The following is a 16,015-nucleotide window of genomic DNA, read 5'->3' as shown; positions in this document are numbered from 1 at the left end:
AAAGATGCCTACTTTCTCTACTTTTCCCAAAATCATCTTTTTCAAGGGCTTGGAAAACAAAGCCACAAAAGATCAAAGTGTATGAGACAAAAAGCGATTCCAGTGAGTAAATATTAATACTTCACTTGCTACTATTATTTTTCAAGGCATTATAAGTAGTAGTAATAATTGCTAACATTCAGGGAAGGCTTCGTGGTTGTGCCTCCTGTGCAGTTACACAGGAAGGACCCCATGCTCAGATGACCCTGAACTTAGCTTGGTGCTCCATTATTGTCATCTTAATACTTTCTGAACATTTTCATTTTACTCTGGGCCACACAAATTATGTAGCCAATTCTATTAACCTTTATAGGGCACTTAATATGCATCAGGCTCTGTTCTAAATCTTAATCTATATTAAGCTGGAGTGGCCGAAGTGTCATCAGACTATAAATTTCCTTCATTACTTAAGGTAATTTACAGGAGTGTTTTCTAGCCACTAAAAAGTGCTTAACTTGGTAGGGGGAAAGAGAAAGATGCTTACTGAGCAAGGCCTTCCTACTGTCAACAAAATGTTCCTGCTACCAATCCAATGCCAATAGGAATTCCTAGTCTGGGATAAGGTAAAAGACAAAACTTCATTCAGATAAACAATTATGAAACTGAAAGTGCGCTACCCTGAGATGAAGGGGAGGCCATTTTTTATAAAGTACCAGCCCCGGTCCATTTTTATGCAAATGGAGGATCCAAATTTCCACAGTTTGATTGGTCCAAACAACATTGTCTTGATTGGTCAGCTTCGAGCATCGTAAATGGTGGTTTGGATTGGTCAGCAAAGATGCAAATTAGGATATAGTTGTGCAGCTCCGATTGGACAGGCAGGTCTCAGCCCATTGGCTGAAAGATGATTCCAGGAACTTCTTTATAGGGTCAGCTGAGCAGGCAGGAATGCAGTGCAGAAGATTTGGCAGCACAGTCTGTGGTTTTTCCCTGATATGCAGTGTGTGTGAGAGGCTACTGTCAGCAATTGCTGCTAGATTCTATGACTACAGGGCAGGTATATTCTTTCTTGGGGTCAACAGTATGCAATCTGCTGTTTAAAAAAAAATTTTTTTTTAACCCAAACCTATCACATCACTGTCTCATATTATAAATCTGCAATTACTTAGTGTTTACTTGCTTATTTTCTATGGAAACATAACCTCCATGATTTTCATCACTGAATTTCCAGCATCTAGCAATGTCTGACATATAATAGCCAATGTAGAAAAACAATAGCTCTATTAGAGAGCACAACTATCACCACCCATGTCGAATCATTCAATTGCTTTGGGTGCTGATTGATGCAAAAATAATGCTTTTACGGCCTTTTATAAAATAAAAATTCATATAATTAAACAGGACTTGTGTCCCTGTTATCTGTTTGGCAAAGTGCTACATGCCAGAGGCATTCTGAAAGGTGGCCCCCATCTCCGAGTTGAGTCGGATGGAGCAGAGAATAGTTACCAAAGTGAGGGCTGGGAGGGATCCCTGGCACCTTTTCAAGATCTCCAAGATCAAAACTATACATTATTTGCCTTTTTAATGCTCAATGTCTCAAAAATAGAGTGAAATTTTCCAGATGCTACATGATATATAATGAAGGATAGTGCAATGTCTGTTTGTGTGCTATTGTGTCAAAATGTTCTCCATTTTAAGTTCTGGTTCAGTAAATATTAATAGCTATAATCCACATATACAAAGCTCTTTGGGGTCTTCCATAATTTATAAGTTATGTAAACCCTTTGTAAAGGGGTTCTGAAACCAAAAAGTTGGATAACCACTGCAATACAGGAATGATGCATAGACAGGAAGCCATTAGCAACAGAGAGTACACTGAGGATGACAGTTGAAACTAAGATGTGAGGTTTGCATTCTCAACCAAAAGGTTGAGAATGGCCTTTAATCAGGAGGAAACAGCATGGATAGTTGAGGAAATGTCTGAGAAGGGTGTGGGCAAAGGACAGCCTGAGCAAAGGCCCTCAGGGAGAGTGCACAGGCGTGCAGAGAGCACTGGAAAGAAAGACCCATCTCTGCAAGGACACACACTCCTTTCACACTCAATAGAAGCTGTAATTCTTCTCTTGCTGGTCGGCGATCCTAAAAAAGCCAGAGCATAACTTGGATCACACAGGAAATCTTATGGTGATCTCTCTGAATAATGAGGTTTAAAACTCCGCCCAGTTAGTAATAACTATAAAGTTTATCGCAGGGGTTAAAACATCTGCTCCTGACTTGGCGGGGAGAAGGGGGAAAGCGGTGGAAGGCAGAAAAGGGCGGGAAAATAAGGCATTAAAGAAAGAAAGAGCGGGCTGCAAAGAAGGGAGGTGGCAGCACGAGAAGCCAATGAATGAGATCCAGGCTGCGGCACGTACCCTATAGCCTTCCGCATGCGCAGGCGCACGCCGAATGATCTCGCGGGAAAGGACCGTTGCCAGTCCCGGCGTTGCGCCCAGATAGGAGGGAGTTGGAGGCGGGAGTGAAGTCTCGCGAGAAGAGGCAGTTGTCGTAGCGGAGCTCTCTGGTTGTGTGTGCCTGAGGTTCCGCCGCCGGAGCCGTGGACGGTTTGCTGAGCCCGTTAGTACTCCCGTCGAGACTCACGCAGCCGCTATGTCCCGCTACCTGCGCCCCCCCAACACGTCTCTCTTCGTAAGAAACGTGGCCGATGATACCAGGTAAGTACAAGGGAGGTACTCCAGGCCTTTGCGGGGAGGCCGCAAGTGCTCGGAGAGGACCCGTGTGCGGGACCGGGGGAGGGGAAGGGGCGAAGATGGCGGGCCCCACTCTGGCTTTCGGGCCCAAACTAGGCCGCGCCGCCGGCTCAGCAGCCGCGTGGGAGCGAAGGCGGTGCCCTCTGTCCTCCCGGGCTGCCGCGGGCAGCGCGGGCCGCGTGGCGGGGTTTTTGTTCCCTTACGCAGTTCAGGGCTCCTTTCTCCAGCTACGTCTAGGCGCATCCACCTCCTGCAGCGGCCAATATCCGCTCCCCATTGATTTCAAGTTCACATTCTTTGGGGTGCCCGCCCCCTCGCCTAGGGAATTTTTTTTTTTTTTAAGTTAAAAATGTTGCAGCGAAATGACGGGGGTGGAGGTGAGATTGTGGCGAAGCATTTGCAACCCTATTTTTGTTGTGTTGTAGTTGTGGTTTTTTTAATGGAGATGTTTGGAGAAAGGGAATATTGAGATTTGGTACAGCAAATTCTTTCAGTTAAACGGTAAGAACTAGTTCTTCCCATTTCCCGGAAATACTAGTTACTCTTTGAGAAGGAGGGTTTAAGAAGCCTCTGCCGTGAGAACGTGGATTACTGAATTGGATTAATTTAGACCGTGCCTTTGTTCTCACAAATTCCCTTAATTGCTTGGAGTTGCTGTCAGAATATTTTGAAAGAGATCTTATCTCAAAACGAGACTTTATATTTCACAAATAATCACTGTCCGCCAAAAAGTCAGATATTTTTGATAACCTTTTGTGATTTACATTTTTCTGCCCTTAAAGTAGGAAAGTAAGCAATAGTGATAATTCAAGTGTCTAGAAAAATTTCTCCTTTATGTCATTTGACATGAGGAGTTATATATATTTGTGACTTGTCTTTCATACTATACCAACCACGTATCTAACCCTGTCGCTAAAATTTGGGGGTAAAAATAAGTGCTTGGCATTTTTCAGAGAATTAGAGTTAACTTGAAACAGTAAAAGAAAAACTAGCAGTACTCATATATAAACCTATTACTACTTTTTGAAAAATGAAGGATGTGGGTAAAATGCAGATAAATTGCGATCAAATATCCATAAATATCTGTTGTTTTCCCATTAATATAAAACAGTAATAGACTTTATCATAAACTGCATTTTTATCTTCCAACATCTTGGGGCATAGGCTACCTTTACATTTTTGTAGGTTCTTAAGATTGGCTCTGAGTGTTGATAGTTAGTTAGAAAGCTTGTATGTTTCAGGTTACCCAAGGACCCAGCACAGCCCCTTTCATTAATTGAGATACTACAAAGAAACTCTTTTAGGGAGTGAACATAAAAACTTGGGGTCTTTTTATAATGTTTTAGGTCTGAAGATTTACGCCGCGAATTTGGTCGTTATGGTCCTATAGTTGATGTGTATGTTCCACTTGATTTCTACACTCGCCGTCCAAGAGGATTTGCTTATGTTCAATATCCTTTCTTCAGATGGCTGATTAGTGAGGGGTGTTGAAGTTTGAAATTCAAGTTTATGTAAGAGGTAACATCTAAAAAGTAGTTTATTTTTGTCCTTTAATAAATGTCTTAATGTCTTCAAATTTTTGAAAATTAATTCTCACACATTGCTCTATTTCTTAAAGTTGATCCAAAAATAGTAAAATATTTAAATTCCCATTTATACTGCTGAAGCTCAAAACAATGATTATGATATGTGATTTAAATTTGAATACACTGGTTTCTACCACCTTTAATATAAGTCAAATTAAAGTTAATATGTTCTTGTGCTTAGCAATTAAAGTTTGGTGTTCTTGTTTGTTAATTTGAATCACTTGATCAAAACAAATTGTATAACAATGAGGTAAACTTCTTTAATATTGTCCCCTAATTTGCTGTCCTCTGTTGTTACCTCAGAGAATGTAAAGCTGTACAGTTATGGCGACCCCAAAGAGAAAGCATGAAAGAACCTTTAGAGTAGAGTTCAACACTTAAGGAAAGTAGACAAGCCAAAGACCTCTTAAGGATCAGGCTTGAAGAGAAGGGAGAGTTTGGGAAAAGAAAAAATAAAGAAAAGCTGGAAGAAGGACAAGCCTAATGGGAGACAAAGCCTCGCTTTATCTACAAAAGGGGGAAAAGGTTGTTTTTCAAAGTTAAAGATAAAGCCATCTGTCATATTTGGCCAAGCATCTCATGACAAGTCCTTCTGACAAGCACTTAAAGAGTTAAAGGTCAAGATGAAGTTGAATGATGGCCAAGATTAAAGGAGTCATACCTGATGTATCCTACAGAATAACTATTTTCCTTCTTTTTTATTTTTATTTTTTTTTTATTTTTTTTTATGGTTTGTAAGCAGTTAATTTTCAAAATTCTGGTTTGGTCTAGTGACAAAACCTATAACTTGATTTATGTGGGCCTTTGATGTTGTGATTGTGGTCTTGTATAAATGCACTCTCTTAGCTTCTCAAGTTAAAGTATTCTAGGATATAATGTTGTTAAGCTTAAATTCAGCATATTTCTGTTTTGGACCAGGTGGTCAGATGCCATAGGGTAGTAGGCAGTGCTCTTTGGAGTAGCATGAGGTTCTGGGGTCAAGCCGGCTCCACAGAGCCATGCTTAAAGGGAATACAGGTGCATGCACTGGGGACTACTTAGAAACAGCTCTGATGATCATGTAGAGTCCGATCTAGAGAAACTACCTATTTATAGATAAGATTTTTAAGGGGCTGCTACAGAGCGCACACATAACTCTTTAATTTCTGGAACTTAGGGTCTGTGAAGCCTACTGGCCCTGCACTGCTTTAGCACATGTGATCAGTTGGCCTTGAATGGATTGCAGAAGGCCTTATCCCTAGTATGGGTACCTAATAAGTATCTTGGAAATCATTCCCTGGGCCAGTGTTTCAGGTGGCATTACTTCACTGAGATCATCTCCCCGCAGCAACAGGGGTTTGGGCTGTGGACTTGAGGCTAGGAAAATTTATTGCTTAAGTTCAATGCGTCTCCTGAAACTTAGCAGAGTCCTAGTGAGACTTAATGAGGAAATGCAGAAAACTGCTACTCCCACAGGGCCAGTGATCAAGGACAGTTAGGGGAATTTGTTGCAAAGCTCTGTTACAGAGAGGATAAAAGCTATATCTGGCTTTGTTTTTACGGGGGGGGGGGGGCGCGGCGGGGGAGGGAAGGTAGCAGTGCATTCTGGCTTATACTATTGACCTGATTTTACCTGGTTTGGGGGTGGTCTGTGAACCAGAAGAGTTGTCATCCAAAGGAATCTAAAGATAATTTATATATTTTTTACACACGCAATCTTTCTATGGCCCTAAAAGCTTTTTTAAAAAAGTTCTTGATTACAAATTTCTCCATAAGTGGCATCGGAATGATATGCTGCTGCCCCTGCTGTGGCTATTCTATTTGACCCTGTTCCCAGTTAACCTTCTTTTAACAGGTAAAGTAGAACTTTACTATGATTCATCCAACTCAGAAGTCTGTTTTTGAGGCTGGCCTAAGAGGATTGATTTGCTCTCAGTAATTTTTACACCTCTTGATCTAAGTCCTTTAAAAAGTTACGTTCTGTCTCGAACCAGCACGTAAATTAGTATACCCTTAAGTGAACTTACTCCTTCTGGAGGGTAACTACATTAATCTTGAGGGGGTGTTTTGTTGTAGTATTCAAGTTTCTAAATTCCCCATCAGCCTTTGCCTTTTCATATGAAAGCCCATGATTTAGGACTTGGGGAAACTGCTTCCTGCATTTACCTACATATAATAGCGTCAGGAAAAGAGAGCTGGGAACCCTCTGTGGTGCTTAATTCCTTTCAGAACAAAAAAATAGGAAATCTAGTGAGGCAGACCTTTTAGTCTCTGGAATAAAAGAATATTAGTACCAGTCTTGAAGGGAGAGGGAGTATGTCAATCCAGGGGTGTTTTTTAATCAGCTCTCAAGATCTCTGAAATTTAAGAAATAGAAACAAGCAAGTTCAAATAGTGACTTTTAGGATAGAATGAAAATCCGCACCCATACCTACCTAATCTAGTTCCCTTTGCAAAGCTTTTACATCAAACACAGCTCTAAGTATGTGTTTGGCTTCCATTAAAATGGTGGTTTTAGGAAAGAAGCTAAATTTGGACTGATAATTTTGCAAAGCCAAGATTTCTCCTGGTATTATTACTGACATTGAGCAGAGAAGGCAAGGCAACTTAATCTCTGAGATCAAAAACAGGGAGAGACCAACAGTTCCTGCTTTGTGCTGATAAATATTATCTTGAAATTCTCAAGTTAAAGCCAGTCCCAAACCCACTTCTTTGCTGTATGTTTAATATCATGGTGGTTAGGGCTTTCCAGTCCAGGAATCTTTAGAAATGGTCTGTTATTTCTTGACAACATGCTTTTCAAAGTCTGTACATGGTTATAATATACTTTTGGTAGTGATGGTCTTGAGTGTTGCTTGATTCTGTCTTGATATCTACAAGTGGCTAGCTACCAGTCTTCCCTGTGCAGTATAAGAAAGACAACTACATTGAATAATATAGTGTTAGATATGTCTGAGAAAAAGAGCAAAATTTGAGCTTAATGCTTTCATCTCCTGTAAGGTAAGGTACATTCTGCTTGCTTACACAAGAACTATTGGCATTTTCTTATTTTCACTTGAAATAAAAATGAAAAACAGTTTTGGTTTTATTTTAAGAAATTTTTGTTTAAACATGCAACATAGAACTGACATTTGTTTTTTTGTTTTGTAAAGTTAATTCTTCAAAAGGGAAAATTGATAGGTTACTTGGTAGTTCAGCTATAACATCTTATTTTAATAATAACTTTACAATATGTATTCACGTGTGTTTTCAAATGTATGCCTTAGAAATTCACAAGTGCTTTAATACTGTGAAGTGTTAATAGCTGAACCAGCCAACTAGTATAGTCAGTGGGGTCTGGTAGATTTTCTAGAATAATATCAAGAGATTGTGAATTGTTCAAGATCCAACTGAACTTTCATTCATTATCAAAGCCTGCGAAACTTCCCAAGCCCCTTAACATTTAGCACATTTGAGGATGTTCGTGATGCCGAAGATGCTTTACATAATTTGGACAGAAAATGGATTTGTGGTCGCCAAATTGAAATACAGTTTGCACAGGGAGATCGCAAGAGTAAGTACCTTTATGCCTAATATGTGTATATCATTTTTAGACAGTGTTTTGAGATGTCTTGGAAGCATTTGTTCAATTTGTCTATCTGTTCAAAACCCAAAAAGATAGTTTTTGAGAAGATAGCGTATCTTGAATATTTTGTTTCATCATATTTTTAGATGAATTACGAAGTTTCAGGGTAGACATAAAGTAGAATATGGAGATTAGAATGCCTGGAATATGTTTGGACTCAATAAAAAATGCATCAATACAATCACCTGTGGCATGTTTTAGTATACTGGGAGTGTTATTGAAAGGGATAAAATTTAGAAAGTTTCGGGTCCCTTGAGCTGTTTCTCTTCCTCATAAAGATCTTCAAGGTATAATTGGGTAATTATGTGGGTGCATGGCTATGGAGATGAACAGACAGGGAAAAGCTATATAGATTAAACCTAGAATAGATTTTTTATTGGAACTTGGTTTTTATTATTATACAGGCATATACCAGGTGTTAGCTGTGTGCTAATGAGGCAGGAATCCAGGCTTTGAAGTCATATAGACCTGGGTTTGCATTCTGAGTCAACCATATGTTACCTTGAGCAAGATACTAAAAGATAGAGGTTAAAATAGCTGCTGAAGAATGGTAGACACTTAAGTAGACACAAGCTGTGAGGAATTCTCTAGGTCTTGGGTTGGGTGATGGGTTCCTGAGTATTCATTATATTATTTATATATACACACTTAAATAAAATTCCTGCTTCTAGAGTTGAGTAAGATAAGAATTGAGGGCCGACCAGGGGCATGAGTGTGTCTAAGGCATTCAGTAAGTGTGTTGTCAAAACTGATTGTCTATATTTTACTGCATTTTGGCATTACGCATTGTTTGTTCATAGGTCACCAGTAAGTGTTTTGTCATTGTTAATTGTGTTCTTAATAACAGTGGGATGACTCCAAAATAGCATGTTTCAAAAGTCATTAATATTGTAATTGGTAATTTTAAAAAATATGTAAAGGTATATTTTCCTAATAACAAAGTTTTCAAACAAGTGGCCTGGGGGTGGGGAGAGCAAAATATTTGGGAGATATTTGAGAGTATTTTAAACATAAAACAGTCTTTTAATAGACTTCCTTAAAAATAAACATACAGTTTCCAAGATTACTGTTCAGTTAACTTTTGCACAGATGGGAGATATAAGGGAAGGGGACACAGAAATTTTTCCTATAATTTGAAGACAAATACTATGTTTTTAATGTTTATAAATATTTCTGTTCTGTGTATTGCATAGCTCCAAATCAGATGAAAGCCAAGGAAGGGAGGAATGTGTACAGTTCGTCACGCTATGATGATTATGACAGATACAGACGTTCTAGAAGCCGAAGTTATGAAAGAAGAAGATCAAGAAGTCGGTCCTTTGATTACAACTATAGAAGATCTTATAGTCCTAGAAAGTAAGTGTGATGTGTAGCACAGTGATCTGTCAGGAAAGATTCATGTTTGTTAACTTTTAATTATTTATTTATCTATTTATTTATTTATTTATACTTTTTTGTTACTTTTAATTATATACATTGTATGCTTCATTGAGACTAAAAATATTTTAGTGCTTCATTTAAAAACTTTTATGGTTTACTTTTTTAATTAGAAAGTTTAAAAGACTGTAAATAGATGTTTGTCACTGTTTGCTTTTTCTGATGTACTTTTTAGCAGTAGACCGACGGGAAGACCACGGCGTAGCAGAAGCCATTCCGACAATGATAGGTAAATAACTTTGCTTTGAAAGAGACTTATACATTTTTCAATTTCAGAGTGAACTTTTGCTCTAAAAATAATAAATTTGATTAATATAGAATCTAATTTTTACTCTAATTGTATCTCTCCTCTGTTTTGAAAGATTCAAACACCGAAATCGATCTTTTTCAAGATCTAAATCCAATTCAAGATCACGGTCCAAGTCCCAGCCCAAGAAAGAAATGAAGGCTAAATCACGTTCTAGGTCTGCATCTCACACCAAAACTAGAGGCACCTCTAAAACAGATTCCAAAACACATTATAAGTCTGGCTCAAGATATGAAAAGGAATCAAGGAAAAAAGAACCACCTAGATCCAAATCTCAGTCAAGATCACAGTCTAGGTCTAGGTCAAAATCTAGATCAAGGTCTTGGACTAGTCCTAAGTCCAGTGGCCACTGATAGTATAAACCATGATATTTTTAGGCATGTATCATTCATTTACTCATAGTTTGGTTTACTTAAATTATCAGGAGTACAATGTTGCAATGATGCTTACAAAACACTTGTCAGTTTTCCCTGTACCAGGCAATGGTTATAATTAAAATGATATGCTGTTGAGAAGCCACTCTTAAGAGTCCAGTTTGTTTAATGTTATGGGCAGCTACCAATTTGTGGTGTCTCTGTATATTTTTGTAAAGATTCTCATTTTTTTATGCTTGAAGTATTGGTGAAAAGATGTTGGTTGACCATAATTTGCAACATTGTCTTATTAAAAATAAACTTTCATATCCATATTTGCTAGACCTGTTAACCTAGAAATGTAGCTTGCTAATGAGATAGAATGATACAAAAGTGAAGTTGTAGCCACAGTACACTGACTAATCAGACACATTTAGCGTCAGGGTGGACCTTTGTCTTGTGGAGATGTCTTAGGCCCGTGATAATCGTTAATTTATGACACAGTGTGGAATAGTTCTTTTGTTAACCCCACTGTCATAGAGAATGATGCCAACTGGGTTAAGTAGCATTTTCAGGGAGATTGAGTTTTTGACCGAAACATGGAGCCTTCACTGCTTTTTTTCTGGTTTCTATGAAGATTTGGAACATACAAACATCAGAAAAAAACTCACTTTAAAATTTGACCAGGTTAATGATGGCAGAAATAATTTTAAGGAGAAAAGGATGCTCCTTATGTAAGGAACATGGTTGACCATAATGTTACTCAGTTTTCTTGCTGCCGTTAAAAGCAAGTAAATTGTTTCAAAGTAGGTGTGTGCGCATAGTGTAAAAGAACTGAATTTTGATGCTTATAGCACTCAGTATGTGCATTTGTATCAAAATTTGCCTGCCCCTTTTTATGAAGGAGGCTTGTTCTTCACACCTGTTTATTTAATGTGAGTCAAGTTGAAAGACACTCCCATTCTAGGTGATTCTGTGGTGCCATGAAATTTAAAGTAATTTTGGAAAAAGAATTGACTTTAAATACAAGTCACGTCTCTTGAGTTTTTGATTGATTAGCAATGTAGTACCTGGATAAAAATGAGAAAATACCCTTAACCATTTATAATTTCTAGCATTTCTCTGAGAGATCGTTTTGGGGGCAATAAAAGTGACTTGTCCAATCTCATGTCCAGTCTCATTTCAGAATGAAAGCTAGCATCTTTAAAAATTTTAGATTGCTTGCTTGCAGGTTATAAGTAAGAAATATTGTAGGGAAACGATTCCTTTTAGAGGATTGCTTTTTTCAATTTTGGTTTTAGTAATCTGGGCCTTGCCTGTAAAGAACAAAAGATGGTTTTTAAATACTGTTTGTGGAATGTGTTTAAAGGATTGATTCTAGAACCTTTGTATATTTGATAGTATTTCTAACTTTCATTTCTTTACTGTTTGCAGTTAATGTTCATGTTCTGCTATGCAATCATTTATATGCACGTTTCTTTAATTTTTTTAGATTTTCCTGGATGTATAGTTTAAACAAGAAAAAGTCTATTTAAAAACTGTAGCAGTAGTTTGCAGTTCTAGCAAAGAGGAAAGTTGTGGGGTTAAACTTTGTATTTTCTTTCTTATAGAAGCTTCTAAAAAGGTATTTTTATATGTTCTTTTTAACAAATATTGTGTACAACCTTTAAAACATCAATGTTTGGATCAAAACAAGACCCAGCTTATTTTCTGCTTGCTGTAAATTAAGCAAACATGCTATAATAAAAACAAAATGAAGGAAATAATGATTAACTGGAATTATTATAGTTTTGAATGAGATTCTAAAATTAACAATGGAAACAATCCTTTGTAGATTTAGGAAGAGTTTTAATCAGTGTTGCACTAGGCACAACTAACTTTTACTTTAGAAATAATAGAACTTGCCAGTAAGGTACATCTTTTACATAGTACTTAAAAATTCCCTATGTAATGTCAAAGCCCCTTGGGTTAAGTAACTTAGGGGTTATTGGTAGTGTTAACAGACGCATTAAAGTGAAATTTGGGTCAGCTAATTATACATTTATATTTTCATTATTGAATAGACCAATAATTCTGCTCTTCCCCATTCTAAACAAGATGTGTTGGGCCTTATGTTTATGGCGTGATTTAAAATACTTTTAAATGTTGAATGTTGGTAAGCAGTTAATATTAAGTGATAACCATTTAAGGGAACTGGTTTAGGTATTTTGTGGTTTGAATTCTAGCTACTATATAATGACAATTAAAGCTGATGCTTACTGAGTATTTATGATGTGCCAGACACTATTCTAAAAGCTTAATGTGGTAATTCATTGGCTCTTCACAAAACCCTATGAGAAATATACTTTTATTTTCCCCATAACACAGATAAAGAAATTGAGGCACAAAGAAAAGGCTATAAAAGATAAATCCAGGAATTAAGCCCAGGCCTGGTCCTTACATGATTTTTTTTTAATGGACTATAATTTGAGAGAGATTGAGATTGTTCGCAGTATCTGTAGACTTAGAAGGACTGATATTTTCATTTTTACTTATTTTACTTGTGTCACTTATTTCTAGACTCTACTATTTTTGAGAAATTTATGTCATTTCTAAAGTGACATACCTAACAGCTTCAGAAGGACTATATTGTAGTCGAACCCATGATAGTTAGGATCCTACTGGTACCTGATGAGGATCCTTACACAGCACTTTAATTTTGGGTTACGTATTTGAGTTCTACAGTTATTGAGTATACCTACTGTGTGTCTGGCACTGTACTCAATATATTAGAGTAGAACATATCAATACTCGAGGGCTGACACTTCGCCTCTTTTTACTTAAGATCTCTGCATTTTTTGTTTGTTTTTAAGCCAAGTAAACAAGAAGAAAAATGACAGATAATGCTTCAGTGAGAAAGGCAAGGTGCTACATAGAGTATGAGCTATTAAGTTAAAACCCAGGGAAAAGACCTGGAAACTATTGTACTATTCTCTTGAAAATTTGGCCCAGTAAGCTTCTACATCCAGTTCAACTAACAAAATCCTGTATACCACAGAGAAGAATAAAGAAAACCAAACTGACAAACATCCTTCTTTTATTTAAGACCAAACTGCAGCTGGAATACCCAGTACAGTTCTGCTTACTACACTTCAAGAAAGATCTGAGAAAGCGGAAAAAGAACCAAAGAAGGGCAGTTCAAGCGACCAAAGGGTGGGTGGAAGGTGCTGCAGTATGAATACTGTATGAATATTTTGACTCTGGTCTGAAAAGATAAAAGAATGTTATTGAAAACTACATGGAATAATTGAAGTCCCTTCAAGTTTGAAAGTAAGCATTTTAGGACAAATAAAAGGAAATTCAACTTTGTACTTGTGGAAACTAATCCCTAAATCTGAATAGGTTTATATTAATTCATGGGTAACAGGTCCATAATAAATTACTGGAAACTAGGATGTCTGAACATGAAGGAAGACAGCCATAGTCTTGTACAGTGCCTCTATTGGTCTGTCTCAAACTGAATTGGGTGAGAAAAGGTCTGGTCCATTACAAACTTTTTCTTGGTTATCTCAAGTCAGTTCCATTTTTGCTATTGGCAAATCTTGCCTTTGTTTATTCCAGTGCCAGTGTTTTCTGCTTAATGGTTTGCTTTGTTGGCATCCGAGTTTATTTACCTGTATGCCATGTGCAGTTTACATCTTCCTTAAACAACTCTCATTCCCAGGTAAATTTCAGTTATAATACTTGACATCCAGTTAAGAGGTTCCATCTCTTCTCACCTCTTTCCTAGTCAGTATATTCAGCAAACATTTACTCAGCCCGTAACTGGGGGGCAAAAATTGTACTAGGTAATTGGGGAGAAAAATAGATAAAATTCACTTATTCAATATCTACTGAGCACAATCTAGTGAATAACATTACAATATGGCCTCATTGTTTTGAGGTGTATTATTTGTGACAATACTTTGCACCATTCATATCCTAATGTAATTATAAAACCCAATATATTATCAAAGATTAGTAATTTCGTGGTTACCTGCCATTTAAAAGTATTGGTATTTCTGTTTGCATCCCATTAATACAAATAATGAAAAAATGATGTTTTAATCTGTAATAAACTGATTTATTGTGCAGTGACTGTAATATGCTAGAGTTATATTAAATTGTTAACTCTGCCTCAACCACGTATTAGGAAATAATCCCCCCAAAAGTATTTAACTTTGCATTAGATCTAAAGGAGACTCTGGGTGCTATAATTAGATTTTGAGGCAGACAGAGAGCTGTTATCCCAACTGATATAGTATGTTCTGTAATTAAGAAAATGTTCTCCAAGTTATACTTTTTAGTGATTTACATGTACATTTTATAGGGGACATGTTCTGTGTATAGTGAATAAATAACTTTTATAGTATCACAATGTTTTGGATTCCTTAGTTCCTTATTAGGATATGAAGCTCAATTACCTATATATTGATTTTATCACTCACATGTATTTCTGCCACATGTGTAAACTTTTCACAGAGTTCTTCATCTAAGACTATGGAAGTGTTGAAGCCTTTAACTTATATTTTGAAAGTAAAGAATATACATAACTAAGGAAGGTATGAAAATAGAGGGTTTTTGTTTTGTTTTGTTTTTCCCCCCCAAGCTTTGCCCTAGATTACACAGCAAAGTAAGTGGCAGATCGTAGATGAGAGTCCATGGTTTTTTATTTGGTTCATCTTTGTTACCGTTTTGCACTTGTTTTTTCTCATGGGAAAATTTTTACAATAAAATTAGTATAATGGATTCTAGAGTTCACGTGGAAGATTTGATTTATAAAATAGGTTTAATTACAGAAAATATTTTGCTTCTAACTTTTCTGGGTGAAAGGTTAAATAAAATAACCCAAGATCTCAAAACTGATGTGGCTCGAACTCTTCAGCCTGGTTTTCTAAGTTTCAATCTCATTGTATTGCATTTTGAGCTTATTCCTGTTTACAAAATCCTGAGATATTTTGAATTGGGGAGGCTATGGCTTGAGACAGCACCGTTGTAGCTCAGGAATAATCTAATGTTCTTCTAGGTCTATCAAAGCTTTTAAGGAGTCCCTGGAGTATTGTTCTCACATAAATGAAGTGAGCAACCTGTTTGTCATCATTCAACTGTTAACATCTACAAGACATAGCTGGTTGCTGTGAAAAGGTTCTCGGGTTCTATCCCCTCTGCCGCCGTCTCCAACAGTGTCACTGTTTATTGCATTACATTTATGTATTCCTAAGTTATTTCGTCCATATATTAAAAATGGGATTCTTTTTTGTTTGGAATAAAACGCAAGGCGTGTAAATTCATTTCGTTGATAATTGACAGAGTAGTTTGTTAAGTAAAAGGCCTTTGTGTCTAGTTTTCTGTAGATCACATCTCGAGTGCTGGATAGTGAAATAAACTGGTCTAGGAGCCAAAAAAATCTCGGTTTTTTTTTTTTAAGGTTTAGTTCTGCCTTACAGGTTTGTGACTGGTGGGTAGGATTTCGTTTGTTTTAGAGGTTTGAGTTTCAGATATACTGTTCCTTTTGTTTTACAAAGTAATTGCCTATGAGAATGCAATTAAACACTAGAAAAACTTACCCTAAACCCTTGTTTCTTTCCACCTTGTGCTTGCTTTAAGGGAGAGAACTTACCAGAACTTAACTGTAAGGATAGGTTATGGACTTGGATTCTGTAATATACAGACACTGGCTGACTCCACCACAGCATTTTGGTTCTCAAAAATACAATGATTTGGGAAATTCCTGTCACCTGTAACTACAAACTTACTGCTGCCTTTCTGAGGTGTGATAGATAATCATCATTGACCTTTTATCTAGGTTACTCTTAGCTGTTGAAAATTTTTAGTTAAAACGTGCTCCTCTGAACTCCTACCACTTCGATCCCAAACCAAAAATTTTATGCTGTATTTAAAGGTAGAGACCCAAGACACCTGGGCTCAGAATGGTTCAATGTAAAATTCTAGTACAATACAGGGGGAAAAAATGCAATTCT

The 16,015-nt window shown here is 37.0% G+C and overlaps 1 protein-coding gene across 9 annotated transcripts; it reads left to right on the top strand.

Annotated features, from left to right (window-relative positions):
* The first annotated feature begins 2,425 nt into the window (after positions 1-2,425).
* On the top strand, positions 2,426-15,325 carry SRSF10 (serine and arginine rich splicing factor 10). Of its 9 annotated transcripts, none has more exons than XM_011357604.2 (7): positions 2,426-2,693; positions 4,076-4,180; positions 7,744-7,847; positions 9,113-9,275; positions 9,532-9,585; positions 9,719-9,820; positions 13,102-15,325. In XM_011357604.2, exons 1-7 carry the CDS (start codon positions 2,629-2,631, stop codon positions 13,160-13,162), a joined length of 654 nt encoding a protein of 217 aa, XP_011355906.1. In that variant the 5' UTR covers positions 2,426-2,628; the 3' UTR covers positions 13,163-15,325. The 9 variants fall into 9 exon arrangements, 8 of the variants coding, with proteins under 8 accessions (XP_011355906.1, XP_011355905.1, XP_023384933.1 ...); XR_895746.2 differs by lacking the exon at positions 13,102-15,325 and adding an exon at positions 4,619-4,981 and having other exon boundaries at positions 2,477-2,693; positions 4,076-4,247; positions 7,741-7,847; positions 9,719-11,785; XM_011357603.2 differs by lacking the exon at positions 9,719-9,820 and having other exon boundaries at positions 9,535-9,585.
* Positions 15,326-16,015: the final 690 nt, after the last annotated feature.

The sequence above is a fragment of the Pteropus vampyrus genome, unplaced genomic scaffold, assembly GCF_000151845.1.
Source record: "Pteropus vampyrus isolate Shadow unplaced genomic scaffold, Pvam_2.0 Scaffold36, whole genome shotgun sequence".
Classification (NCBI taxonomy): Eukaryota; Metazoa; Chordata; class Mammalia; order Chiroptera; family Pteropodidae; genus Pteropus; species Pteropus vampyrus.
This window is presented reverse-complemented; position numbering and strand designations above follow the sequence as displayed.

Coding starts and splice junctions, on each gene's coding strand:
- SRSF10 (XM_011357600.2), top strand. CDS start 2,629: ATGTCCCGCTACCTGCGCCCCCCCAACACGTCTCTCTTCGTAAGAAAC. Junction 7,848..9,112: donor TGCACAGGGAGATCGCAAGA/GTAAGTACCTTT, acceptor TGTATTGCATAG/CTCCAAATCAGATGAAAGCC. Junction 9,586..9,718: donor AGCCATTCCGACAATGATAG/GTAAATAACTTT, acceptor CTGTTTTGAAAG/ATTCAAACACCGAAATCGAT.